The sequence below is a fragment of the Coregonus lavaretus genome, assembly GCF_964263955.1.
Source record: "Coregonus lavaretus genome assembly, chromosome: 6".
Lineage (NCBI taxonomy): Eukaryota > Metazoa > Chordata > Actinopteri > Salmoniformes > Salmonidae > Coregonus > Coregonus lavaretus.
This window is the reverse complement of record NC_139993.1, coordinates 1627413-1654148: the sequence shown is the minus strand read 5'-3', so window position 1 is coordinate 1654148 and position 26736 is coordinate 1627413. Positions and strand designations below refer to the sequence as shown.

Below are 26736 nucleotides of genomic sequence, written 5' to 3'. Positions count from 1 at the left end.
CAACTGGGAAATCTTGCAAACAGCGCCAACAAAAGCTACCAAATCCATAGCCAAAACTGTTTTCGTCCCATGAGAATTTTAAAAAAATGATATAGTACCAGTCAAAGGTTTGAACACCTACTCATTCCAGGGTTCTTTATTTTTACTATTTTCTACATTGTAGAATAATAGTGAAGACATCAAAACTATGAAATAACACATGGAATCAAGTAGTAACCTAAAAAAGTGTTAAAACTAAATATATTTTAGATTCTTCAAAGTAGCCACCCTTCGCCTTGACAGCTTTGCACACTCTTGGCATTCTCTCAACCAGCTTCATGAGGTAGTCACCTGCATTTCAATTAACAGGTGTGCCTTGTTAAAAGTTAATGCATTTGAGCCAATCAGTTGTGTTGTGACAAGGTAGGGTTGGTATACAGAAGATAATCCTATTTGGTAAAAGACCAAGTCCATATTATGGCAAGAACAGCTCAAATAAGCAAAGAGAAACACCAGTCCATCATTACTTTAAGACATGAAGGACAGTCAATCCAGAAAATTAAGAACTTTCTTCAAGTGCAGTTGCAAAAACCATCAAGCGCTATGATGAAACTGTCTCTCATGAAAGGAAGACCCAGAGTTACCTCTGCTGCAGAGGATACGTTCATTAGAGTTACCAGCATCATAAATTGCAGCCCTAATAAATGCTTCACAGAGTTCAAGTAACAGACATCAACTGTTCAGAGGAGACTGCGTGAATCAGGCCTTCATGGTCGAATTGCTGCAAAGAAACCACTAAAGGACACCAATAAGAAGAAGAGACTTGTTTGGGCCAAGAAACACGAGCAATGGACATTAGACCGGTGGAAATCTGTCCTTTGGTCTGATGAGTCCAAATTTCAGATTTTTGGTTCCAACCGCCATGTCTTTGTGAGACACAGTAGGTGAACGGATGATCTCTGCATGTGTGGTTCCCACCGTGAAGCATGGAGGACGTGTGATGGTGCTTTGCTGGTGACACTGTCAGTGATTTATTTAGAATTCAAGGCACACTTAACCAGCATGGCTACCACAGCATTCTGCAGCGATACGCCATCCCATCTGGTTCGCGCTTAGTGGGACTATCATTTGTTTTTCAACAGGACAATGGACCCAACACACCTCCAGGCTGTGTAAGGGCTATTTTACAAAGAAGGAGAGTGATGGAGTGCTGCATCAGATGACCTGGCCTCCACAATCACCCGAACTCAACCTAATTGAGATGGTTTGGGATGAGTTGGACCGCAGAGTGAAGGGAAAGCAGCCAACAAGTGCTCAGCATATGTGGGAACTCCTTCAAGACTGTTGGAAAAGCATTCCAGGTGAAATTGGTTGAGAGAATGCCAAGCTGTCATCAAGGCAAAGAGTGGCTTCTTTGTGTAACACTTTGGGTTACTACATGATTCCAAATGTGTTATTTCATAGTTTTGATGTCTTCACTATTAATTCTACAATGTAAAAAATAAAGAAAAACCCTTGAATGAGTAGGTGTCCAAACTTTTGACTGGTACTGTATATAAAAAAAATAAAAATAAAAATAAAAATAAAAATCAGCCTTACAGTAGATAGACTACCAGCTGAAAACAATTGACTAACCGTGGCTGCTGCCCCTAATTTTTTTTGGCCAAAACCCATCAGCTGTCTTACTAGCACTGCTGCAATCCTCTCCTAGCATACTATCGACACAAACATCTGCATTGCTACCGTACCCTTAGACTTCATCATTGCGCTAATGCTAGTTAGAATTCGCTCACAAAACTACTGCCAACTTCATTCATACAGCACGCAGAGACATACAAATGGTATCCACAAGTTCATCGGACTCTGGGTATGTAGAACAAGATCTCGCAGTATCCCTTTAAATAAATCACTCATTGCTTCAAGCCACACCCCACCACACGGAGCAAACATAGCTTGAAGAACATTTTGGGGAAACGTGTCGTTCAGTACAAACAGTTACACAACATAGCAAATGTTCAATAGAACTGAACGCACCCCAGGAACCAGCCACCTTACCTTAAGTCCAGCGCCTTCATGACCTCGGTTGGCCAGTCAAAGCAGGTTATTATTTGTTCAATGGTGACAAAACAAATATGTACCAAAAATACAAAAAGGCATGCCCAAACTAAAGACAAAAGAAAGGCCTCATTGCCACCAAACAAAACCAGCAGCCTCAAGCTATGCCAGCTGGGACACTGACGATCACCTTCACTGGCAGCACCGGTGTGCAAATAAAGGCTTGGCTCAGCACCTCGACCCGCTTGCTGCTGCCACCTGGTGATGGAGTGTGGAAGTGTATCATTGTAGAGTGTTTGTATATGTCCTAACACTGACCTTCACCCCCATAGCATAACTAAAGCGATGCACAAAATCCATTATTTGGCAGGGAATACTTTTTGTAGATAATTGATTCTATACCTCAATTTGCACAAGCTGATCCTCTCCAACGGATTTGGAAGTTGTAGCTAAAAATAGGTCAATTAGGGTCAGTTAAATGGGAGAGTCAATGAAACCAAACATGGAAGTATATTGAAGCGAATTAAGGGGATAGCCCAGACCGAGACTCGAACCCGGGTCCAGCAACTGACAAGCCAACACCTTCGTTTTTTTTTTATTGATTGGAGACAGCTTGTGTCAATTACAGAACATTTCCTAGGATTTCCTACATGCAGCAACACTAGTGGACAATCCTAGAAATACCAGTAAAAGCAGAGTGCCTTAAAAAATACCCCAAAAAACTGTGCCCTTGTGTGTGTAGGTCCCTCTGTGCATTACCTGCAGTTTCTTAAGCTGTTTGAAGGCTTCATCACGGCCCTTGTTGGCCATGCTGATGGCTGCTTCCAGTTCTCCCAGGTCCACCTCCAGCTTCTTCTTAGCAGCCATGGCCAGGGCTTTCTGCCTCCGTTCATCCTCCAGCTCAGTCTCCATCTCCCGCACCTGGGGAACATCACATAGATCCAAGGTTGTGTTTAGTAGGTTACAGTTTTAAAAAATGAGCATTTCTTATTGGATGTTCAAGTAGTCTCTTCCGGTTTCAGACTGTTTTCTTCCATTTGGTATGTAACGAACACAACCCAGTACCTGTTTGACCAGCTGCTTCCTCCTCTCTTCACCCTGCTCGTCTCTGGCTTGCAGGTCCCTGTCGAACTGGGCCTTCATGGCCTGCATGTTGACCTCCAGACGCAGCTTGGCGTCCTCAGTGGTCTGCAGCTCATCCTCCAGCTCCTCCAGCTGCACACGCATCTCCTCCAGCTGCTGATCCATGGCACGCTTCGCTTTCTCCAGCTCGTGGACCTGCACCAAGAGACAAAAAGGATTCACTTTAGAATAAAATAAAACGTTGTCATTCAACAATGTTCAATGAGGGAGTTTGGGAGGGATGGTGCATTCAGATTTGGTAGTGTTTGGAAATGTTCCAAACTATCCTTATGAATGGTGAATTTCAAAAGTCTTTCCTCACGTGCTCCCGACTCTCCACCTTTTCAAAACACATTGGAGGAGAACATCGGACTTGAATGCATTTTTAATAGTCTAGAATACAGGACGCAAGGAATCGAGAATCACCCACTATCAATAGTTCCACTATCTTTCTACAAGAACATGATCGGACTTACACTTTTACCGACGTCGTCCTTCGATGAGACCAGGTCCTCCATCTCGGCCTTGAGGACCTTGTTGGCCCGGTCCAGTTCATTCTTCAGGTCCTTCATGGCCTCCAGCTCGCGGGTCAGAGTCAGGGTCCGCGTTTCCTTCTCCCTGGCCTCAGCCTCAGCCCGGTCCCTCTCCTCAGCATTCCGGCTGGAGATAGTCTTCTCCTCAGTCAGCATCTGTTATAGGGACAGAAAAGGAGGTATTTTAGTAGACAGTTCACGAGTCAAATCTAATTTTGTTTTGATGTAGTGCTTGAAGCAAATTTGAACCTCAAATGATTGATCTATACGTCATTATATGATGCATAAATCAATCATTACAGGTTCATATTATGAACAGATTACTGTCATGGGCCAGTGATTAAATCTAGCAAATAAGCCTCTAAAACAGGGTTCTCAGGGCACCTCTAATCCTCGAGGGCTGCAGTGGTTGCAGTCTTTGGCCCTCCAGGACCGGAGGTGCTCACTGCCCACCTCTGCTATAGAACCTTTATGCCATCATCACCCATCAACCCATTCACCTGGTCAAACTTCTTCTGCTTCTTCTCCAGGTTGGACACCATCTGCCTGAGATTGTCCTGATCCACCATCATGTCATCCAGCTCCTGCTGCAGACGGGTCTTGGTCTTGTCCAACTTGTCGTAGGCCGACGCCTTCTCCTCCAGCTGTTGGCCCACGCCCTCCAGCTCCCGCTGCATACGTTTCTTGTTCTCCTCTGCCCCCTCCAGGGACTGGGCCTCCAGCTCCACCTTCTTCTTCATCTCTGTCAGCTGAGGATGGGGGGGGGGGTGAGAGAAGAGTATTAGAAGTTTGGTAGAAAGTAAAGAGGTAGAAGAGAGGAAGAGATGCACATGAAACGTAGAGCTGATTGGTCAAGCTAAAGCATCAAGTCGTGTCAACAGGGAAAATACATGAAATGCTTCAGAGACTTCATGGTCTGTATGTCCTAGCGTACAAAGTGGCATAGTTCAACCAAGGGATATGATTGAGAAAATATAGAAAGATGTAGGTGGTGTAGTAAATGCACGATAGGGGAACCAAAACTGGATAGTATTACGGAGCCACAGGAGATAGAGACAGAGGAATGTGCTAGCAACCTGAGCTTGGAGGGTGTAGAGCTGTTACTAACCTGAGCTTGGAGGGTGAAGAGCTGCTTCTCCATGTTCTTCTTGCCCTGCTCCTCTTCCTCCAGAGCCTCCCTCAGGTTGTTCTGTTCATCCTCCATCTGACGCAGACGAGTGGAGAAAGAGAGCTTCTGACGAGTTTCCTCCTGGAACAGCGCCTATAAAGAGGAAAAAAGGGAAACAATGGTTACAGTGTGTGTGCTTAAGGCCAGTTCTAAACAGCACAACGTGTGTGTGTTGGTGAGTGTGTCTGTGTGACCGTACCTGTACATCCTGCAGTTGGGACTCCACAGTGGAATAGTCTTTAGTTGCCTTGATGGACTTGCCCTCGACCACACTCAACACGCTGTTGACGTTGTCCAGCTCAGACTAGACAAGAGACAGAAAAGAGGAATTAGCGCAACCATTTAACCACGTCCTCCAGAACCACATCCATTATCAAATCGTCATTTGCCACATGCGCTGAATACAACAGGTGTAGACCTTACAGTGAAATGCTTACTTACAAGCCCTTAACCAACAATGCAGTTCATTTTTTTCTTAAGTAAAAAATAACAAATAATTAAAGAGCAGCAGTAAAAGAAAATAACAGTAGGGAGGATATATACAGGGGGTACCGGTACAGATCAATGTGCAGGGACACCGGTTAGTCGAGGTAATATGTACATGTGGGTAGAGTTAGTGACTATGCATAGATAATAAACAGAGTAGCAGCAGCGTAAAAGAGGGGGTGGGGGGGACAATCCAAATAGTCCGGGTAGCCATTTGATTAGCTGTTCAGGAGTCTTATGGCTTGGGGGTAGAAGCTGTTAAGAAGCCTTTTGGACCTAGACATGGCGCTCTGGTACTGCTTGCCATGCGGTAGCAGAGAGAACAGTCTATGACTAGGGTGGCTGGAGTCTGACGATTTTTAGGGCCTTCCTCTGACACCGCCTGGTATAGAGGTCCTGGCTGGCAGGAAGCTTGGCCCCAGTGATTTACTGGGCCGTATGCACTACCCTCTGTAGTGCCTTGCGGTCGGAGGCCGAGCAGTTGCCATACCAGGCGGTGATGCAACCAGTCAGGATGCTCTCGATGGTGCAGCTGTAGAACTTTGAGGATCCATCCCGAATATACATAATGTTAATCTATCCATCCACCAACCAACCCATCATAATAACACTTTGAAATGCCCCAAAGTGTTCTAGATCCCCATTCCGCCACCCTCTTGCCTCATATTATTCCTTTTCTCCATCACCTACAGCCAAGCCACAGTATCCAAGTCCACACCTACCTGCATCTTGGCCACCTTGTCAGCCAGCTCCTTCCTTTGCCTCTCGCTCTCGGTGTGTTTGATCTGCAGTTCCTGGACCTGGGTCTCAGCCTTCTTCCTGCGGTGCTCTGACTCAACCTTCCCCTGGTTCAGGTTCTTCAGCTCGATGGCCAGCTCATTATGTTCGCTTTCCATAGCCTGCTTGGCTTTCTCCACTGACACCTTGTTCTGAAGGAGCGGACACATGGGCAGGAGGTTACATAGGCGGTTCTCTACCAAAATACTATCATGTATAGCTTGTTTTACTTCCGAGGAAGCGTTAATGTTCATATTGTACGGTTGGTTATATAACTTTGTGCATATGAAGACTTCAATATGAAATACAAACTATTACAGTAAAACCTCAGATGTTACTGTCTGACCGGTCAACCGACAAGCAATATTGAAACAAGAAGAGAAAAGATTCCCACGGTCATGTTGGAGAACCATGTCTACATATGAACAGTATAATGCAGTGGAAGTGAGCTCTCACCCTCTTGGCCTGCTCCAGCTGTTCGTTGAGCTCGTCGAAGGCCTGGTTGTGTTTGTGCCTCAAGTCGGCCACCTGCTGCTCGTGCACCTTGGCCTCGTCCTCCAGAATCTTCTTTAGCTGGGTCACCTCCGTCTCACGCTTGTTTCTGAACAACAGGATGGAGCGATTGAAGGTGGTGGAGGAAGAGGGGAATTGAGAAATGGCACCATATGTCTTCAACGGTTAAGTGTTTATTACTACAACTTGACATTTACGCATGGCAAACCACTGTCTCGCTCTCCTTCACCTCCAACTGTGTGTGTGTGTGTGTGTGTGTGCGCATGCTCCCAGTACCTGAGCTCCTGCTGTGCTGCAGTAGAGTCCAGTGTGTCCTCCAGCTCAGTCTTCAGAGCCTCTAGTTCCTCTCCCAGGTCCCTGCGGTGTTTCTCAGCCTTGGCCCTCGCAGCCCTCTCCAGCTCCAGGTCCTCCTGCAGCTCAGAAAGCTGTGCCTCCAGCTCCCGGATTTTCTTCTGGGCCGTGTTCTTGGCCCCGGCCTCCTCCTCTATCCTGGAGGGTGGTGGGGAGCGAAGGAGGATGGGGGTTAGAGTGGAAGGCATTGAAATGAAAGTCATACAAGACTATTTTGTAGACTTAACATTGTTTTTACTGTATGGGCTTAATGAGATCCTAAAACAACAACAGCAAATCAAACTTTCAATGGAAAGTAAAATAACACCTCTAGTTCAGTCCAACCAAATGCAGGCCTGTGTTTGTCTTCGTACATCCGGCCTATAATGCTTCATTTCTAATGTCAAAAATACTTTTGATACACAATTTGGGCCCCTTCTCCAATTATGGGTTTCCCTTTCCCCTCACCTGGCTAGAGCAGCCATTAGCTCCTCCTCCTTCTTGGCCAGCTGGGCTCGGAGCTCGGCTATCTGGGCCTGCAGGTCAGCCATCTGGTCATGCAGCTCCGTGGAGTCTCCCTCCAGCTTCCTGCGGTTCTTTTCCAGCTCTTGACGACTCTTCTCCTCCTTCCTCAGCCGGTCTGATGGAGGGAGAGGGATGGGAAAGCAGGGTTACGTCTCAATACTTTAGTGTCCCTCCTTGTCTCAGATTGCTCTCACCAGCGCTTTTCAGATCAGTACAGATAAAGGACAAGAGGCAAGGAAAAGTGGTTCACCTCATAAGCATAGAATCTCTATGGTCCACCTACCCTCCATGTCAGCGATCATGGCCTCGTGCTTGTTCTTGAGTTTCTGCAGGCTCTTGGACTTCTCCTCCTCCTCAGCCATGTTGGTGGTGAACTCTGAGATACGTTCCTCCAACAGCTTCTTCTCCTGCAAGCAAACAATAACAACCCCAAACGGTTACACAATAACAACCCCAAACGGTTACACAATAACAACCCCAAAAGGTTACACACCCGATATTACATTCTAAGTTAACACCTAGTCCCTGAATTACAAACAGTAATTTACTCTTAATAATAAAATCGGTCCATGATTGTTGGCTTCATTGCTGGAATGAATGACTGCCTAATTGATTATTTCATTCATCCGAAAAACCATCAACTTGTACTACAAACCTTATTGAGTTTGTTGTTCTGGTCGTCCAGCACCATGACATTCTCCTCTATCTTCTTCAGCTTGGCGTCTGTGGTCATCTTCTCCAGCTGCAGCTTCTGCCTGGCTGCCTCCTCCTCATCCAACTGCTGCTCCAGGTCCTACAGACAGACAGATGGCGGGAGAGAGATGGAATGTTTTAATGAAGATGTTTTCACCTCAATTTCCTCCATCACTCCCTTCCTCTCCAAGTTCATTAAAAGCGCCACACCCCTTGGAGGGTGAAATGAAAACCAGTGAAAATGGACAATTTGCAAAGGCAATTTAATAGGAGAAATAGTGTTCATATCTAACTATTTACATGTGACTTCTGACAGGTTTGGACCACAAGGCTCAATTAGCAAGGGAAAGTTACAGAGTCCATCATTAAGAATTTTTCCAAAGCTCTACCGTGATGTTCGTCTGCATCTTCTTCCGCTCAGTCTGTAGCTGGGTGACCCTCTCCTCTTCCTCCTCCACCCGGGCCTCCAGGTCGTGGAGGATCTCCTCCAGCTCCTGCTTCCTGGTGGCCAGCCTGGAGCGCATCTCCTCCGCCTCGGCACACAGCTCCGTCTCCGCCTGCAGCTGCTCCTGCAGGGCTTGCTTCTCTGCATTCAGCTGGGGGGGGGGGGGGGGGGGGGGGGCAGAGGGCTATGTGTTAGAAACAGGGCAATGATACACAGTAAGGCTGAAATGCTGGTGGTTTAGGATATTATGGTGTCACATAGTATGAAAGTGACTCAGTCCAGCCCCTAACAAATGTATAAGACACTAGGGGCGATTTCATGGACAGATTAAGCCTTGGACTAAAAAGAAAACTCCATGGAAAATCTCAGTTAAAATGCTTCTTAGTCCAGGATTAGGCCTAATCTGTGTCTAGGAAACCACCCCTATAAGACATATTGAAAGGCACCAAGTAGATGCAATTCATAATCGTTCTGAGTGTACAAGTCATTACCTTAAATTGGGGCTTAGTCCAATCCATAGAAATATAATTTCTAGAAGGGACACTTCATACCTGCTGCTGCTTGGCCTCAAACTCCTGCAGCTGCTGCTCAGCCTGCTGCTGCCTCTCCTTGGTCTTCTCCAGCTCATCCTCCCTGGCCTGCATCTCCTCCTCCTGCCTGGTCACCTGCAGCAGAGGCTTCACCTGGGGGAGTAGAGGAAGAAGACAGGGACTCAGGACAATGTAGGTAGCTGAGGAGTAGGGGATGAGGTCTGCAACACTCCCATGTTGATTTGCAACAGAGTGTGTGTACCTTGGTGAAGAGTCTCCACCACTGCCAGTTCCTGAGTTTGAGGTAGGCAGAACAGTTCCTCTGGATCACCTTCATGGCAGTCAGCTGCTGCTGTCTCTTAGTGAAGGCTCTGGAGACAGACAAAAAGACATTCATCTACATTATCATGTTATTGGAGTATGTGTACATAGCGCACTCACACCAACTAATATACAGTAGAAAACCATAAGCCAAACCTATAATAGTTACTGCTCTAAATGACAAGTTGTTTACTTGCGGGCCACGTATCCGCGACACCAGGACTGGAAGCTGATGATTATGTCGGTGATCTTCATGTCCCTCTCCTCCTCCAGGTGGGCCAAGACTCCGGCCCGGAAAAACACCTTACTCTGGCCGACCCGGAACAGGTTGGAATCCAGCTCCAGGGCCTTGATCTGGGAAGAGCAAGGAGAGAGGATGACGTTTGGGAACGTCATTGGGAATTTCAGAATGACATTGGAAGACTGCTGAATGATGGTTTGGTCTGACGCCTCTTACCATGAGCACACAGGCTTGTTTGCCGTCCATAAATCCCTTGGGAATGGCGTTAGGAGTGAGGATCTCATATCTGGGAGAACAGGAGACGTTTAAGAAGATAAGACACAAATACAGTAACAGTCTAGTCTGCTCACAGTGATGCTGATAAACAGGTAGGAGATGAAGACCATGCAACGATATGGTCCCGTCTCCCGTGGTTACCTCTGTCTGAACTCCTGGAAGACGATGCGGTTGGGGAAGCCCTGTCTGCAGATACGGATCCCCTCCAGAACTCCATTACACCTCAGCTGGTCCAGAACCAGGTGGGGCTCCAGCTTACCAGACTGACAGTGACAAAGTGAAGAGTCAGGATTTTAAATATTATTTTATAGTACATAGACCAACTGCCTGTGTTTTGTATTGATCATTGAAGTTTATAGTCAAAACACTCATTGAGCAATGGAAGATTTGATGACTGTAGACGCCATACCTTCTTCTCGTGGTTGGGGATGATGCAACGGACGAAGTTGGGGTTGGTGTTCCTGAGAGTGGTCATGAGGTTGGACAGCTGCTCCTTGTAAAGCTGGCCCACGGTGCGGAACATGCCCTTACGGATCTTAGTTGCCCCGTGCAGCCCGCCATCAGACATCCCAGCAACTTTGTCCAGACCCACAATACGGTCCACTGAGAGAGAGAGACAGAATGATAAGGAGAAACAGGATCATAGATATCCCTTATCAACTCATCTTTCCTGCAGTTCATTTCTTTCACCATGTACTTTCTCAGTTCAAACATACAGAAAGGCATACATGCAGTTCTATTGGCCAACACCAATCATGCAATGTAAATGTAATGTAAATGCAGTTCTATGTACCAACAGTAGGTGACATCACACTATTAGAGTCTATAGCCCAACCCAGTTACTGTCTAGTTCCAGTGGAGGCTGCTGAGGGGAGGACAGCTTATAAATGTTTTTCATGTGTTTGATACCATTCCATTCACTCCATCCCAGCAATTATTATGAGCCGTCCTCCCCTCAGCAGCCTCCTCTGGTCTAGTCAACTGTCTATAATCTCGAGATTTACCGTCTCTCCAGAGCTCCGACACAAACTTGTCAGTGGACTGGTTGAGCAGCGTGGCCACGTTGTCATTCAGGGGGTCCATGTTCTTCATCAGCCACTCATCTGCCTTGTAGTCCACCTGGGGAGGGGGGGGGACCATTTTGTGATCACATAGCTGACCTTTCAAGAAGTTGTGGTTTTACCAATTTGCTCGGGTTCAAGATAAATTATTAGGGTTGCAAAATTCTAGCAGAATTCGCTGGTTTTTCAGAAGTTCCAGTTGGAGGATCTCTGAAAACCCTAAGAACTTGAATAAAGTTCCCCGAATTGTGCAACCCAATTAGAGATTGATAGATTCCCCCACATGAGTGGTAACTGACCTTTCCAGCGTAGTGGATGATGCAGAAGTCGGCAGAGTCCTTGAGTTTCTTGGGCTTCTGGAACTTGGGGTTGTTGCCCTGCTCCTGAACCACCTTCTCCACAAAGCTCTTGTCTGTGGCCTTGGGGAACCAGCACTCTTCATCCAGCAAAGCCAGCACACCAGGAGGACTGGCCTAGGAACAGCAAAGGGGGACAAAAAAAAGACAGAAAGAGAGAAACTAAGCTACTTGTGGAGACACTAATTCAGTGCATGTTGGCTTGTGCAGGACATTTAAAACATGCTAACTTTATTGACTTGCATTGGTTTTGGGAAAAAATGCTAAAGTTAATTTGGTGACAGTAGCCAGGTAAATTAAACCAAATAATGGATTGCTGTTTATGCTTGTCCAAAGACTGGTTAATTGTTTTAGTGTAATTTGGAACAGAACAAATCACATAAGCCTCAGGCCCATTAGGGAAGAGGAGGTAGTGGCGATATACTTACATGCTTCTCGATGAGGTCGATGCAGGGCTGCAGGTCCAGGCCGAAGTCGATGAAGCTCCACTCGATGCCCTCCCTCTGGTACTCCTCCTGCTCCAGGACGAACATGGTGTGGTTGAACAGCTGCTGCAGCTTCTCGTTGGTGTAGTTGATGCACAGCTGCTCAAACGAATTCAGCTACATGGGAAAAGACAGAAGGTACACATTAATTAGACATTTTTGGCGAGAACTCCGAAATGAAAAGTTTCTTAATGTGAGAAAGAAGTAAAGACCTAACTAAAAAATAGATTAAGATGTGTTTTGAAAACCATTGGCAATCAATGACCACTCATGCCAATCCATTGTTTGTATTCAATGACCAACCATAAACATACCCCTTTTCCACAATCTTACCTCAAAGATCTCAAAGCCAGCGATGTCCAGGATGCCGATGAAGGAGGCTCCCTGTCTCTTGGTCTTGTCCAGGGCCTTGTTGATCCTCATCACTAGCCAGCGGAACATCCTCTCGTAGGAGGCCTTGGCCAGGGCTTCCACCGCAAACTCAGCCTGCTCCTGGGTCTGGGCCTTCTGAACGTAGTCCCTGCCTACCTTGATCCTGGGGGACAGGATGGCCCGGGTGAAGTCGGTCACGTTCATGCCCAGCAGGTGGCACACTTTCTGGGCCGCTGAGGGAGAGAGAAAGGGGTGGGTGAGTGGGTGGTGCTGGATGAATGGAGAAGGGATTGTAGAAGCTATGAAGGAGGATTGCAGGAGACAAAGTCTCATTAAGGACCCAAGTGGCGGAGTAGAGGGTACACACTTTTGTTCTAACCCAGCACTAACGCATTTGATTCAATTAATCACAGAGCTCATGATTAGTAGAAACAGGTGTGTTAGTGCAGGACTAAAACAAAAATTAACCCAGTACCGATCCTGGTGGAACCCCAGAAATAATTAGTGAAAACCAGATGTGAAGTACCTGTATCGTCAGGCATGGAGGCCTGGTCAGAGTTACGCTCCTTCTTGAAGCTCATGTTCCCCAGCTGGAGCACGGCAGACACAGTCTTCAGAAGACCTGAGGGAGAACAGCATCATCAATCAACCAACCAACCAATCATCATTCATTAGTTATTTACATAAATTGCATTGATCTGGAAAAAGTATTTGAACACTGTAGTATTACAGTATTATAGGCTAAGAATCAGGTGTGACAGAGGGGAGTTAGTGTACCTATCCGCTCCTCCTCTGGGATGCTCATGATGTTGAAGGCGTCCATGGTCTCCACAAACAGGTCATGGTCCTGCTGACCAGGGATGGTCACGTTCCCGTAGGTCAGGAAGCGGTAGTTCTTGTAGTCCTCCAGACATAGCTCGGCTGGTTAGAGACATAACATTATAAGCCTTACTATAAGATACTATAAAAAGGCTCATACATGCTTATTAGTTATTACAAGTTATAAAGCATTATAACTGCAGGCTTTAAGTGTTAAAATCAAAACGTATTTTACAGTCCAACCATTACACTTATAATAAATGGGCAGCATGTAGCCTAGCGGTTAAGAGCGTTGGGCCAGTAACCTAAAGGTTGTTGGTTCGACCTGGCCTTGAGCAAGGAACTTAACCCTGATTTCTCCTCTAAGTCGCTTTGGATAAGTGTGTCTGCTAAATGACGCAAACGTAATATCCCCTCAAAACATTTTTTTTACATAGCATAACAATTTATATATAATTAGTTTGTTGCTCACTCACAGCGCATTTTCTCCCCAGCTCCTGTGAGCATGTAGTAGAAGATATGGAAGGCTCTTTCATCCTTAGCCTGTCGGATGGCTCTCGACTTTTCCAGCAGATCTGGCAACATCGTTCGTCAAGAAAAAAAAAAAAAAAAAAAAAAAAAAAACACACTACCGACAACACATAAGTTGTGGAATATTGTACGTTAAAGCTAGAATCCTTAGTCGCTACATAGATTTTTGGACTTAGAAATTAATGATATATAACCATTGATTCTTGAAGAATAACTTATAAATGCCTCATGAGCTTAGTTCACTTGCGTTGCACCATCAGAACCCAAGATAAGCTTGTTTGACTCAAATGTTTGTAAACCATGTAAATGTTAAACACTGTATAGCTTCAAGACATGGTTAAAACTAAAATGTTGCTATCATGGATGGTCAGTCCTTGCATCCATAGCTCTATCCATGAATTTGAGAGTGGTTATATTTATCCAGGCCCATCCCTCAACTTTTTACCAAAACAGAGGCGGGGTGTCCGCTTTGTTATCGTTTCAACTAAGGATTCTAGCTTGAAGACTGTATGTCCTTCAAGAATTATGAAGACTCATTGATTAAAAGGATACAAGTTTCAATGTTGGCTCCCACAATGTATCCATTGACGTCAAAGTTGATCCGGATAAACTTCCCCTAGAAAGAGTGAGAAAGCGAGGAGGAGAAATCTGTAATTTGTATGACCAGGTGGCAGTGGATCCAGTTACAGTCAATACTGGTCTCTAGTCATTACCATCACCACATAATTGCGAAGATGGTAAAAAAAAGGTTCTTACAAATCTGGAGGAGTTGTCATTCTTGACCGTCTTGCCGTTTCCGAAGGCCTCTAGGATAGGGTTAGCCTGCAGAAGCTGTTTCTCTAGCTCCCCCTGGTGACAAAAACAGGTACATACAGTATATTCACATACATATAAATATATTCACACATATACCAAATGTTATCATTATGGCTGGCAGGATGACTCAACATGAGCATTCATTCAGTAAGGTGCTTCATCTACTTCATTCATTGCTGCAAGCATTGCATTTCATCTTGTCAAGAAGCATTGGGATCACCTGCTTGACTCCATGTGTTAATCGTGGAACTACAGCAATGTTACGCACATTTTATTAGGTACACCCATCTAGTACATTTTTACATTTACATTTTAGTCATTTAGCAGACGCTCTTATCCAGAGCGACTTACAGTTAGTGAATACATATATATATTTTTTTTATACTGGCCCCCCGTGGGAATTGAACCCACAACCCTGGCGTTGCAAACGCCATGCTCTATCAACTGAGCTACATCCCTGCCGGCCATTCCCTCCCCTACCCTGGACGACGCTGGGCCAATTGTGCGCCGCCCATGAGTCTCCCGGTCGCGGCCGGCTGCGACAGAGCCTGGATTCGAACCAGGATCTCTAGTGGCACAGCTAGCACTGCGATGCAGTGCCTTAGACCACTGCGCCACTCAGGAGACTACCGGGTTGGACCCCCTCTTTGCCTCCAGAACAGCCTGAATTATTCAGGGCATGGACTCTACAAGGTGTGGCGTTCAAACGTTGCTCAATTGGTATCAAGGGAACTAATTGCCAGGAAAAAAAACATTCCCCACACCAGTACACCACCTCCACCAGCCTGTACCATTGACACCAGGCAGGATGGGGCCATGGACTGCTGCTTACGCCAAACCCTGATTCTGCCATCAGCATGACGCAACAGGAACCAGGATTCATTGGACCAGGCTATGCTTTTCCACTCCTCAATTGTCCAGCATTGGTGATAGAGCGCCCACTGATAGGAGAGGAACTCCGTGTGGTCGTCTGTTGCAATAGCCAATCCGTGACAAGACCGACGAGTTGTGCGTTCCGAGATGCCATTCTGTACACTACTGTTGTACTGCGCCGTTATTTGTCCGTTTGTGGCCCGCCTGTTAGCTTGCACGATTCTTGCCATTCTCCTTCGACCTCTCATCAATGAGCTGTTTTCACCCACAAGACTGCCGCTGAATGGATGTTTGTTTTTCGCACCTTTTTCGGTAAATATTAGACGCTGTCGTGCGTGAAAAGCCCAGGAGGCCGGCAGTTTGAGATACTGGAACCGGGGTGCCTGGCAACGATAATCATACCACACTCAAAGTCGCTTAGGTCACTCGATTTGATCAGTCTAATTTGCAATCGAACAGTAACTGAATGCCCGTCTGCCTGCTTTATATAGCAAGCCACAGTCACGTGACTCACTGTCTGTAGGAGCGAACCATTTTCGTGAACGGGGTGGAGTACCTAAAACTGGCCACTGAGTATGCCGCCTTATATCAGTGTTCATAATAGACTTATATAATTAGCAGGTGTGCGTCGCTGTAAGCAGTAAACAGGATATGCTACCATTATAATACTTCCTTGGTTTGTATGACCCCAGTGAAGCTATAGTTTCCTAATAAACCCATACACTCATTCATGTTAAATATTCCAGATTCCGACTCAGACCTGTTGCCCAAGTACAAGCCCACACACTCCCCCGTCCCGACCACAAGCCCAGCCCACACACTCCCCCGTCCCGACCACAAGCCCAGCCCACACACTCTCCCATCCACAAGCCCAGCCCACACACTCCCCCGTCCCGACCACAAGCCCAGCCCACACACTCTCCCATCCACAAGCCCAGCCCACACACTCTCCCATCCACAAGCCCAGCCCACACACAAGCCCAGCCCACACACGCCACCCACAAGCCCAGCCCACGCAAGCACAAAAGATGCTAAGCATTTAAAGCATTTTCGAAAGAATTTGAGATAATCTCAGAGATTCCAAGATAGCACACAGGCGTTTAACAACCAAAACGGCAGATTAATCAGCTTTTGTTGTTTTGTTGACTGCCTGTTCTAAGACCAACCAGATCAGGTGGACAAACGCCAGGGTGTGGGGTGGAACAGTTCACTGTTATTGCAGTTCAGACAAACAAGAGTGGGTTACCCCTTCACTACTAGTGTGGCTTGACTCATGAGAACTTTGCTGAGGGCTAAACACCTGCTAACTACATACAACTTAAATGGGATTCTAGGGCTGCGTTTACACAGCGGCCCAATTCGGATATTTCTTTCACACTACATATCAGATCTTTTTCAGAGCTGATCTGATTGGTCAAAAGACCATTAGTGAGAAAAAAAAAGATCAGAATTGGGCAGCCTGTGTAAACGCAGTCCGAAGCATTGTTACTTGGTCTGCTTCACTATGCAGTAATTTGAAATATCATGCAGTACTCTTTTCAACCTAAATCTAAGGTATAACATATGAGGATCCTTCATCACACCTCAAATACGTCCTTTCACCTGTACATTACACCACCACACAGCTTGCAGACAGACAGACTGACTGCAGTTAGTAGAACATACATGTACATGAAGGGAAAGATAACTGGCGAGCGGGGAAGATGGCGAGCGAGAGGGAGAGATTAACTCACATGTGCCAATGCTGCACCCTAGAGATGGGGAACGATGGATAAAGAGAGAAAGAGAGTTTAACACAAGTACTAGCGTAAAAACTCAGTGTCACGCAACTGTAATGACTCTCAAATGGCCCCTATTCATAAAGTGTCTCAGTAGGAGACAGTGCTGATCAAGGATCAGGTCGCCCCGTCCATGTCAATTTTGCTCATAGTGAGAGCTAAAATGCAGAAACTGGTCCTAGATCAGCACGCTTTATGAATACGGGCCCTGGTGACTGCAGGGAGGCGAGGCAGGCAGGTCCGGGCCTGAAACAGGAATGTTAGGAATATGGAACAACTACCCTGACTCAGAGAATAAGTACAGGGGGATGAGAACATGAACAGCGGAACAGGAAAACTAGAGGACAGAGAATGGAAGTGTAGGAAGAAGGCAAGTGAGGAGGTAAAAAGGAGGGCTGGTACTGACCTGGTCTTTCTTGGACTTAAAGGAAGATGCAACGTGTGCCAGATACTGGATAACTTTCTTGGTGTTCTCAGTCTTTCCAGCTCCTGATTCTCCTCTGTAGGAAAGAAGAGAGAAAAAGGGACAAGGAGAGAAATGAGGGAGGGAGAGATTACAGGAGTTGCTGATTGAAGATGGGAACAGACGGCAAAAGACAAATCTCATAGGAGCTAGAAAATATGCATAAATAAAACACAGGCAAGATTTTGATCAGAGACATGGCTTACGTGCAGAGGATGGACTGATCCTCACGATCTGAAATAGAAGATAGAAAATACATGTGAGTGTGTGCACGAGGTTATACAGTGAGGGAAAAAAGTATTTGATCCCCTGCTGATTTTGTACGTTTGCCCACTGACAAAGAAATGATCAGTCTATAATTTGAATGGTAGGTTTATTTCAACAGTGAGAGACAGAATAACAAAAAAATCCAGAAAAAAGCATGTCAAAAATGTTATAAATTGATTTGCATTTTAAATGAGGGAAATAAGTATTTGACCCCTCTGCAAAACATGACTTAGTACTTGGTGGCAAAACCCTTGTTGGCAATCACAGAGGTCAGACGTTTCTTGTCGTTGGCCACCAGGTTTGCACACATCTCAGGAGGGATTTTGTCCCACCCCTCTTTGCAGATCTTCTCCAAGTCATTAAGGTTTCGAGGCTGACGTTTGGCAACTCGAACCTGCAGCTCCCTCCACAGATTTTCTATGGGATTAAGGTCTGGAGACTGGCTTGGCCACTCCAGGACCTTAATGTGCTTCTTCTTGAGCCACTCCTTTGTTGCCTTGGCCGTGTGTTTTGGGTCATTGTCATGCTGGAATTCCCATCAACGACCCACTTTCAATGCCCTGGCTGAGGTTCTCACCCAAGATTTGACGGTACATAGCCCCGTCCATCATCCCTTTGATGCGGTGAAGTTGTCCTGTCCCCTTAGCAGAAAAACACCCCCAAAGCATAATGTTTCCACCTCCATGTTTGATGGTGGGGATGGTGTTCTTGGGGTCATAGGCAGCATTCCTCCTCCTCCTAACACGCCGAGTGAGTTGATGCCAAAGAGCTCCATTTTGGTCTCATCTGACCACAACACTTTCACCCAGTTCTCCTCTGAATCATTCAGATGTTGATTGGCAAACTTCAGACAGGCCTGTATATGTGCTTTCTTGAGCAGGGGGACCTTGCGGGCGCTGCAGGATTTCAGTCCTTCATTGTTTTCTTGGTGACTATGGTTGCAGCTGCCTTGAGATCATTGACAAGATCCTCCCGTGTAGTTCTGGGCTGATTCCTCACCGTTCTCATGATCATTGCAACTCCACGAGGTGAGATCTTGCATGGAGCCCCAGGCCAAGGGAGATTGACAGTTCTTTTGTGTTTCTTCCATTTGCGAATAATCGCACCAACTGTTGTCACCTTCTCACCAAGCTGTTTGGCGATGGTCTTGTAGCCCATTCCAGCCTTGTGTAGGTCTACAATCTTGTCCCTGACATCCTTGGAGAGCTCTTTGGTCTTGGCCATGGTGGAGAGTTTGGAATCTGATTGATTGATTGTTTCTGTGGACAGGTATATTTTATACAGGTAACAAGCTGAGATTAGGAGCACTCCCTTTAAGAGTGTGCTCCTAATCTCAGCTCGTTACCTGTATAAAAAGACACCTGGGAGCCAGAAATCTTTCTGATTGAGAAGGGGTCAAATACTTATTTCCCTCATTAAAATGCAAATCAATTTATAACATTTGACATGCGTGTTTCTGGATTTTTTTGTTGTTATTCTGTCTCTCACTGTTCAAATAAACCTACCATTCAAATTATAGACTGATCATTTCTTTGTCAGTGGGCAAACGTACAAAATCAGCAGGGGATCAAATACTTTTTTTCCCCCCCTCACTGTAGGTGTGTGTGTGTGTGTGTGTAGCACAGGTGTGTGTGTGTGTCATCACACTCTCTCACCCTGCATCATACTCCTGTAAGCGTTGTCTGTGATGGCATAGATGTGAGGGGGCATCTCGTGTCTCTTCTTGCCCTTGTACATCTCAATGATGTTCTCCGAGTAGATGGGCAGGTACTTGTAGGGGTTTATCACCACACAGAAGAGGCCAGAGTACGTCTGAAAGGTACAAGAGAAGGAAATTTCAGCAGACAGGCAACACTAACCATCTATACCAACATTCTGATCCAAATGTCTCACAATATGTCAAAAGGTTAAGGTGAATAATATACTGTTACATCATTGGTCGTCCAGAGTGCTGTGTATTTATCCTACTGTATACAGACATTTCAATTGTTCTGAATAAGAGTCTGCTCAATTATTACATGTGTTATTTTACACGCATGTATGCGGATGGTGTATTTATGTAAATATGGGCACATGAAGCACATAAAACACTCACGTAGATGAGGCCAGAGTAGTACCTCTCCTTGAGGTTGTGCAGCACTGAGGCCTCGTTCAAACACGTGAGCTCGGCCATGTCCTCCACCTTACTGAACTTGGGAGGGTTCATCTTCTGGATATCGTCTTTATTTACTGTCACCTTCTTTCCTGTATCGGCTAGCTCCACCACGCACACCTCTCCCTGCTCTTCCTTGACGGAGCCGGTCACGAACCCCAGCGTCTCCGAAGGGACCCATACTAGCTTCTTGGTGGCCCAGTCGGCCTGGTCTAGGGGGTTGGCGACCTTACCGCCGTCTCTGTAGAGGAACTTGTCCGCTTCCGACATGGTGGCTGTAGAACAAAGATAATAACAACGATAAGACAACACACCACCCAGGAATTAGGATGGGGAAAGGAAAGTGAAACAGAACATCGTGGCTGTAGGGTGGAGAGGAAAAATATGAGTCATGGAAACGGCCAGTGAAAAATAATTAATTGATGATCATGGTTTGGGCCAGGAGTTTGTCATGAACTCATGACCAGACCTATAGAGAGTTTTGCCTCTCCCTGTACAATAACTTATTTGCTTCTGACATGGCTGTAGGATGGACAGGGAAAATAGGACAAGTCTCGTAAGCTTCCAGAGAAAAATGCAGACGTACTGAGCTAACCTAATAGATTGTTACGGCCCAGCAAACCTTTGGTCGAAATGCCTTCCTTTAAAGTGAGGGGCGCTCAAAAACGGTATGCAGGTGCAGTTCGGGCCTTTATAAATGACAAACGGTACAGTTCAACGGATGTAATTATTTTGGTCATACGGCTTCCCATTCCTATGGATTTCATACCTTAGAGACAAAGTTTGAGTGAAACAATTAAGCATATAATTCACTCAACCCGTTTAAGTTCAGGTCATATGCACAGCATGGTCCTAAAATGGACCCATCTCAAATTACTGTAACCATTTCAGAGCATGTGGTCATTGTTGAGAACGCTGAACATGAGCTTGTTATAAAGGTTAAACATGCGATTCCCATTTGCTGAAAATGCATTGCTATGCGTGAAGTAAACATGCGTTACGTGAAACGTGGCTTCTCAGGAATATTTGCGTTATCTGCCACGTATGAAAGGATGCGCACATCCGCAGGCCCGCGCTCACGCACGGCTGCACGCTAGAGGTCGTACTATGAGGATGTATTACGAGGATGATCCTCTGTAAGCTTGGTAGATTGTCTCATGAGACATAAGAGGTGTTATGGACTGCCTTTGCCAAACATAAACTGGATCAGACTCTAAAATGGGTTGTGACAATCAGGAATAGTGCATGCACACGTCATTGGATTCCCACACACACACAGTGAGACAGACACACACATTTCTATTGTGACCTTTGGCCCTTACAAGCTGGTCTTTCTCACTACTGCTGCCCTCTACAAGACGAGACAACTTCTGGGCATTGACCTGGTGCTCCCTACACAGATACAGTCATGTGTCTCTCCAATCTCTCCCTCCACTGTTCCATACATGCATCTTACACCCCCCCCCCTCCCTCGTTTACCTGGCCATCCCATCTTCCAACCAGGGTCACATTCTCGTTCTGATATTCCTTCATTTGTATGGATTGTGTGTGTACTTTTTTTTTTTTTTTTTTTTTTTTTTTTTTTTGGAATCGCTAGGTATTACTGAACTGATGGAGCTGGAAACAAGCATTTCGCTGCACATGTGATAACATCTGCAAATCTGTGTACGCGACCGATAAACTGGCCCACTCATTAGAACAGGGAATTCCACAAATTTCCAAAACGTTCTCGTTTCGTCTTCCTATCCCCTAATTACCAAAACAGAACACTCCCACTATTGCTTGATGGCTATGCTTGATGAAGTTGACAATTCTTCTTAAAATGGACACTGGACAGTTGTGTACTTTAACACCACATACCGTTCTCAGTATCATGTTCATCACCAAATGGAAGAAAATGGAATGAAACAGGAAGGGACTACCTGAACTTTGTCTAATAAGAAACGCTTGTTTTTAGTTTTCTGTTGCAAAATGTTTTGCTACAGTGTGCCCTAATGAATGCACCACAGCTGTAATTTATTACATAACGTTGTCTTAAGGACAGATAAAGAGCAGTGGACCAGTCAGAGGAAGACAAATGAGGGCTTCCTAACTTCATTTGAAGAGGAACAAAAAAACAGGACAGCCAGTGAGGAATGTCTGGAGCAAGTTTAGACAGATGTTTCATTATACTCAGCCACAGAAGACCACACCCTTAAGAACAGACGCCGTCACCATGTTAAATTGGTGAATACACAGAATGATTTGCATCTTAACCTAATACTTCCCCCTTCTATCACAGGGCCTGTATTCATAAAGCATCTCAGAGTAGCCACAGTGCTGATCTAGGATAAGGTCCCACCTGTCCATAATCGTATTCATTATGATTCAAAAGGCTGATCCTAGATCAGAACACCTAGACTGAGGCGCTTTATGAATACAGGCCCAGGTATTCTAGGTCAATTTCTATTTCTATCTGCTTGCGTATCTAGCTATGACCCTTTCAAGGGTGTGTGTGTGTGTGTGTGTGTGTGTCAGGGTGTGTGTACATACTCATTGGCCTCAGGCTACAAGTACAGACTACAACACCCAGTCGTAACCAGTTTTGGTGACATTGTAAAATCCATTCCAGGTCTGATCAATATCTTTAGGCTTACATAACCTGTACAGCAGGGTTCTTCAATTCCGGTCCTGGAGGGCCGAGACACCTCTGTTTTTCATCCTCTCCTTCTAATCAGGGGCTAATTCAGACCTGGGACACCAGGTGAGTGCAATTAACTACCAGGTAGAAATAAAAAAACAGAAGTGTTTCGGCCCTCCAGGACCGGAATTGAAGAACCCTGCTGTACATGGATGCCTTGTCCACCATTATAATTATATGCATTCTAGGCTGCGTTTACACAGGCAGCCCAATTCATCTCACCTATTTATATTTTGACCAATTAGATCAGAACTGAAAAAGATCTGATGTGAAAAGATCTTAGGTGATTGATAAAAACACAATAAGTGGAAAAAAGAACAGAATTGGGCTGCCTGTGTAAACGCTGCCTTATACTGGTTGAAGGCTTATGAGGCTGTGTCCAGATCTATCACCCTGATCAGGTCACCCATATTGCCTGAGGTGGTGACACTAAACAGTGTGTGTCTCTAACCCCTGTCCCCCCTATCAGGGAGAACGTGTAAAATAATTGGGACAGAGAGAAGGAAGGAGAGAAAGGGATAGAGGGATGAGAGAGAGGGATAGAGCGATAACATCCAGCTGGATAACATCCAGGTCTCTAAGTTCATTATAGGCTCAGACTGATGCTCTGATTAAAGACAGAGGGGGAGGAGGTGGATCACCTAAAGGATCTCTGTGTCCATGCTGTTGGCTGCCCACTACATGTGCCAGGACCAACACAGCAGGAGCGGACTACTAAACCAGAGTGACTACCCAGCTTAAAATCAGGACTAATACAGGACTAACTGTTCCCACTCATAATGACCCATGCTAGCCTGATCCCAGATCTGTTTGTGCAGTCTCGCCAACTCCTTGTCCCTCAGACCAAACGTGACATTGAGTGATAAGAAGTTGGCCCAAACAGATCTGGTATCAGGCTAACCTCATGCACGTAAGCCCCATCTGAAACACATAGGAGGAATGGGTTCTCATGGGACACATGAGGAAATGCAGACAAGACGACCATAAGAATGTGAGACTTTCATATGAATCTGGGTTTTCAACAGCGAAGTGCTAACCGTGGGCCAACTGCCACAGGAAGTTGCTTAATATGGTGTTGCAGGGCTGACACATGCATTTCCTGAGGGTCTTATTGCCCAACTTCAGTCAAAATGGACACTACTGACATCCACAATTGATGGTACCTATTGTCATAGTGTTAGAGGATCAGAGAGTAAGCCCATACAGTGGGCTGTGACTGCCAAGGATTTCCTAGTCACCTTTCAACTCATATGACTGGCTTGTCAACTCAAATGACTAGTGTCAATTAAAGGGCAATTCAACCACTTTTCAACCTAATTTCCATCATCTCCAGCATCTACATGTGTGAAAAAGGCACATAAATATAAAGTTTAAAAGTTGCTGGAGATAATGAGGTTGAAAAGTGGCGGAATTGCCCTTTAACACAACTCCTTATCCATTCACACTTGAGGGATCCGGCATGGTTCGTCTTGCAGTTGCCCGATTAGATTTCTGTACATTGGGTCCAGATCTGGGTTCAAAAAGTATTTGAAAAGAGAAGGTCTGAAAATGCCAACTAGTCCTATAAACCAGCGACCCGGTTGCCAATGCTGTGTGGCCTGGTGGTTGGGAAACCCTGCTATAAATCCTGTATGGCAACTCATCCAACTCTGCTACCAACCAGTATTATTTACCTAGGTTATCCAGTCATTTTGGTTCAAAACTCTGTTGTTGTCAGACAGCATAATAAAGCCCTATAGCTCAAGCTGCTGCAGATGGAGGTGGCATGTGGCTGTCTGTGTTAAAAGGGCAGGGGGAAGCCAAGCTAAAGACTGGATTGAATGGAGGCCAAGAACACAAGTGCGAAGAGAGGCGTTGAAACGTGTTGCTGAGGAGAGCAGGGCAGGTCTGTCAGAGCTAGACATTAGCCAGTGGTGACCTCATCAGACCTGGGTTCAAACAAACAGCATTTTGAAATCGTTCAAATACTAGCTGGGCTTAATTGCATGGCACAATGGAACCAATGGAATAGTCCCAAAAGTGCAAACATCAGCCATCTGGCACTCCAGTTAGGCTTAATTCCCCCCTATTTAAAATCTTGACTCAGGGGTAGACGTAACATAGTAAAAGTAAATTCAGGACACTCCAATTAGTATGATGTTACGTTTCGTATGGTATGTATTAATTTGTGGATGTCCATCATCCATTTCATATGATATGTTCCGAATTTCAATTTGTCGTTGGCAACGTTAGCTAGGTGGCTAATGTTAGATGGGGTTAGGGGTTAAGGTTAGCCAACATGCCAAGTAGTTGCAGAGTAGCTAAAAAGTAGTTGCGAAGTTGCTGAAACGTAAAAGCTGTCCGTGATGAGATTCGAACACACAACCTTTGGGTTGCTAGACATTCACGTTATATGCCCGCCCAACCACCCTACTTAATTTGTTGCCTTAAGTAACCATCTGTCTTATGTAACCATACCAAATGTAACATATCATACTAATTTCAGTCCCCCGGATTTACATTTACTATGTTACGTTTTGTCTATGAGACCAGGCTGTCTCTTATCTAGTTACTAGGAGTGTATGGCATTAACAATTGTAGTATCTAGAAAAAAAGGGTGGGGGAAGTGACTAAGCAAGTTGTGATTGCAGAACAGATATGTACTAATCATAATTCTATGTTAAGGTGTGTATGGTCTAGTGTCCAAGGAAGGACTAGATTCCTACCAGGAACATTGCATTCTGCTAAATCGCTTGAAGACAACCCAGTGGCCTGAGAAGGCCATTCACTGAACTGAATATAGGTTTGGCTCAACAATTGATAGTTGGATGCCACACCTTAACCATACGAAACACTCAACTTAAAAACAGGACCCAGTATTTCAGGTGCTAAAACCATTTGAATGAGTGCCTGCAAATTGTGTATCCTTAGGGCAGATCCATACCAGGGCTTGTGTGCATTTTGTGTTCTCACCAACCCATGGTCTCAAATTCCAACTTCAAACCAAGACAAGCAAACGTCAGATAAATTGCCAGTGTTGGGGAGCAGTGAACTACATTTAGTACAACTAGTAATTTAAAAATATTTTATATTTATAGGTGTGTGAAGTAGGCAAATGTATATTTTTCGTCATCAGACCTGCCTAATTCTCACTTATAAAAAATCTGAAAATGTCAGACTTCGAATTGCAAGAACGTTTCACTTTGGAGTCATATTTAAACAATGTGCATTCTACCCTTCAGTTAAGTAAACCATGTTTTTTGAGGGTAGCTTTAGTTAAGCTCAACTTCTTTCAGTGTGAAATAATTGGTTTAGTAAACTATATATTCAGAGTAGCTTCCCTAAAACAGTAAATTGGTCAACGTAAAGTGCACTCCTTACAGGGTTGATCGCTGTGGTTTTGAATAGCCACCAACTTTGGCAATCAGAGTATAGGATTGGACATTGGCTGGGTGTTGTCATTGTTAATTACTTATGACAAGGGGAAATAATTGTTTGTACAGGTAGCCTACAATTGGCATACCTCTGCAGATGTTGCCATCCAGGTTAGCTTTACTCAGTTGCTATAAGGTTAGCTATACTCAAATTGTCAGTGAAAGTTAGACAGGACTAATGTGAAAATACTAGAAAGAGAGTATCATTATTAAGTCCCATCAGCTAGCAATGTAGTTTGTAATCTGTCCAAGTGTCCCTTTGTTACGATCACCGACTACGTTCTCACCTGATGCAGTGACGACGCAGATTTAAAAGGCTACCTTGACGTCGAGTAGTGCGGTTGCTGCTGGACGCGTCACCCTTCGATCTAGATTCGCAATAAACCGCACGTAAAAAATATATATATTAAAAATAACCTACTTGTCTGTCGTCGTTCGTAGAGCATCCCACAACAGACTTCGAAGTAAGCACTAACATATTTTTAGAAGTAGATCTCATCCCACGAGGATTACAGCGGGATCGACAGATGGGTAACCTTGATAAAAACTTACCTTCTGCTCCGTTGCTCTATCGGTTTCCGTGTTTGCAAAGGCAACTCAATCCGCGCGACAGCAAACTCAAGAAAACGCTACAGCAGATTCGTCCCTTCTCAATTATCTACGTTTCTGTTGTCTC

At 45.3% G+C, this 26736-nt stretch overlaps 1 protein-coding gene across 2 annotated transcripts in view; it reads right to left on the bottom strand.

Moving 5' to 3' along the window:
- Positions 1–26736, bottom strand: part of LOC311130517 (myosin-9-like) — a gene marked incomplete at its 5' end in the record, with an annotated part of 32932 nt that extends 6196 nt beyond the window's left edge. The window contains 34 exons of one of the 2 annotated variants that reach the window (XM_084163275.1): positions 2794–2955; positions 3100–3312; positions 3633–3845; positions 4190–4438; positions 4798–4950; positions 5057–5161; positions 6066–6272; positions 6577–6721; positions 6910–7122; positions 7432–7603; positions 7772–7895; positions 8144–8281; positions 8571–8777; positions 9178–9309; positions 9419–9527; positions 9671–9831; positions 9935–10004; positions 10136–10257; positions 10404–10597; positions 10999–11113; positions 11355–11528; positions 11840–12013; positions 12230–12501; positions 12795–12890; positions 13046–13189; positions 13564–13662; positions 14171–14234; positions 14375–14467; positions 17041–17058; positions 17492–17585; positions 17755–17782; positions 19471–19627; positions 19911–20242; positions 26613–26736. In XM_084163275.1, the coding sequence (XP_084019401.1) occupies positions 2794–2955; positions 3100–3312; positions 3633–3845; positions 4190–4438; positions 4798–4950; positions 5057–5161; positions 6066–6272; positions 6577–6721; positions 6910–7122; positions 7432–7603; positions 7772–7895; positions 8144–8281; positions 8571–8777; positions 9178–9309; positions 9419–9527; positions 9671–9831; positions 9935–10004; positions 10136–10257; positions 10404–10597; positions 10999–11113; positions 11355–11528; positions 11840–12013; positions 12230–12501; positions 12795–12890; positions 13046–13189; positions 13564–13662; positions 14171–14234; positions 14375–14467; positions 17041–17058; positions 17492–17585; positions 17755–17782; positions 19471–19627; positions 19911–20237 (4944 nt within the window). Of the gene's footprint in view, positions 1–2793; positions 2956–3099; positions 3313–3632; positions 3846–4189; positions 4439–4797; positions 4951–5056; positions 5162–6065; positions 6273–6576; positions 6722–6909; positions 7123–7431; positions 7604–7771; positions 7896–8143; positions 8282–8570; positions 8778–9177; positions 9310–9418; positions 9528–9670; positions 9832–9934; positions 10005–10135; positions 10258–10403; positions 10598–10998; positions 11114–11354; positions 11529–11839; positions 12014–12229; positions 12502–12794; positions 12891–13045; positions 13190–13563; positions 13663–14170; positions 14235–14374; positions 14468–17040; positions 17059–17491; positions 17586–17754; positions 17783–19470; positions 19628–19910; positions 20243–26612 lie in introns of those variants that run through there. The other variant, XM_084163276.1, reaches the window with a different exon arrangement.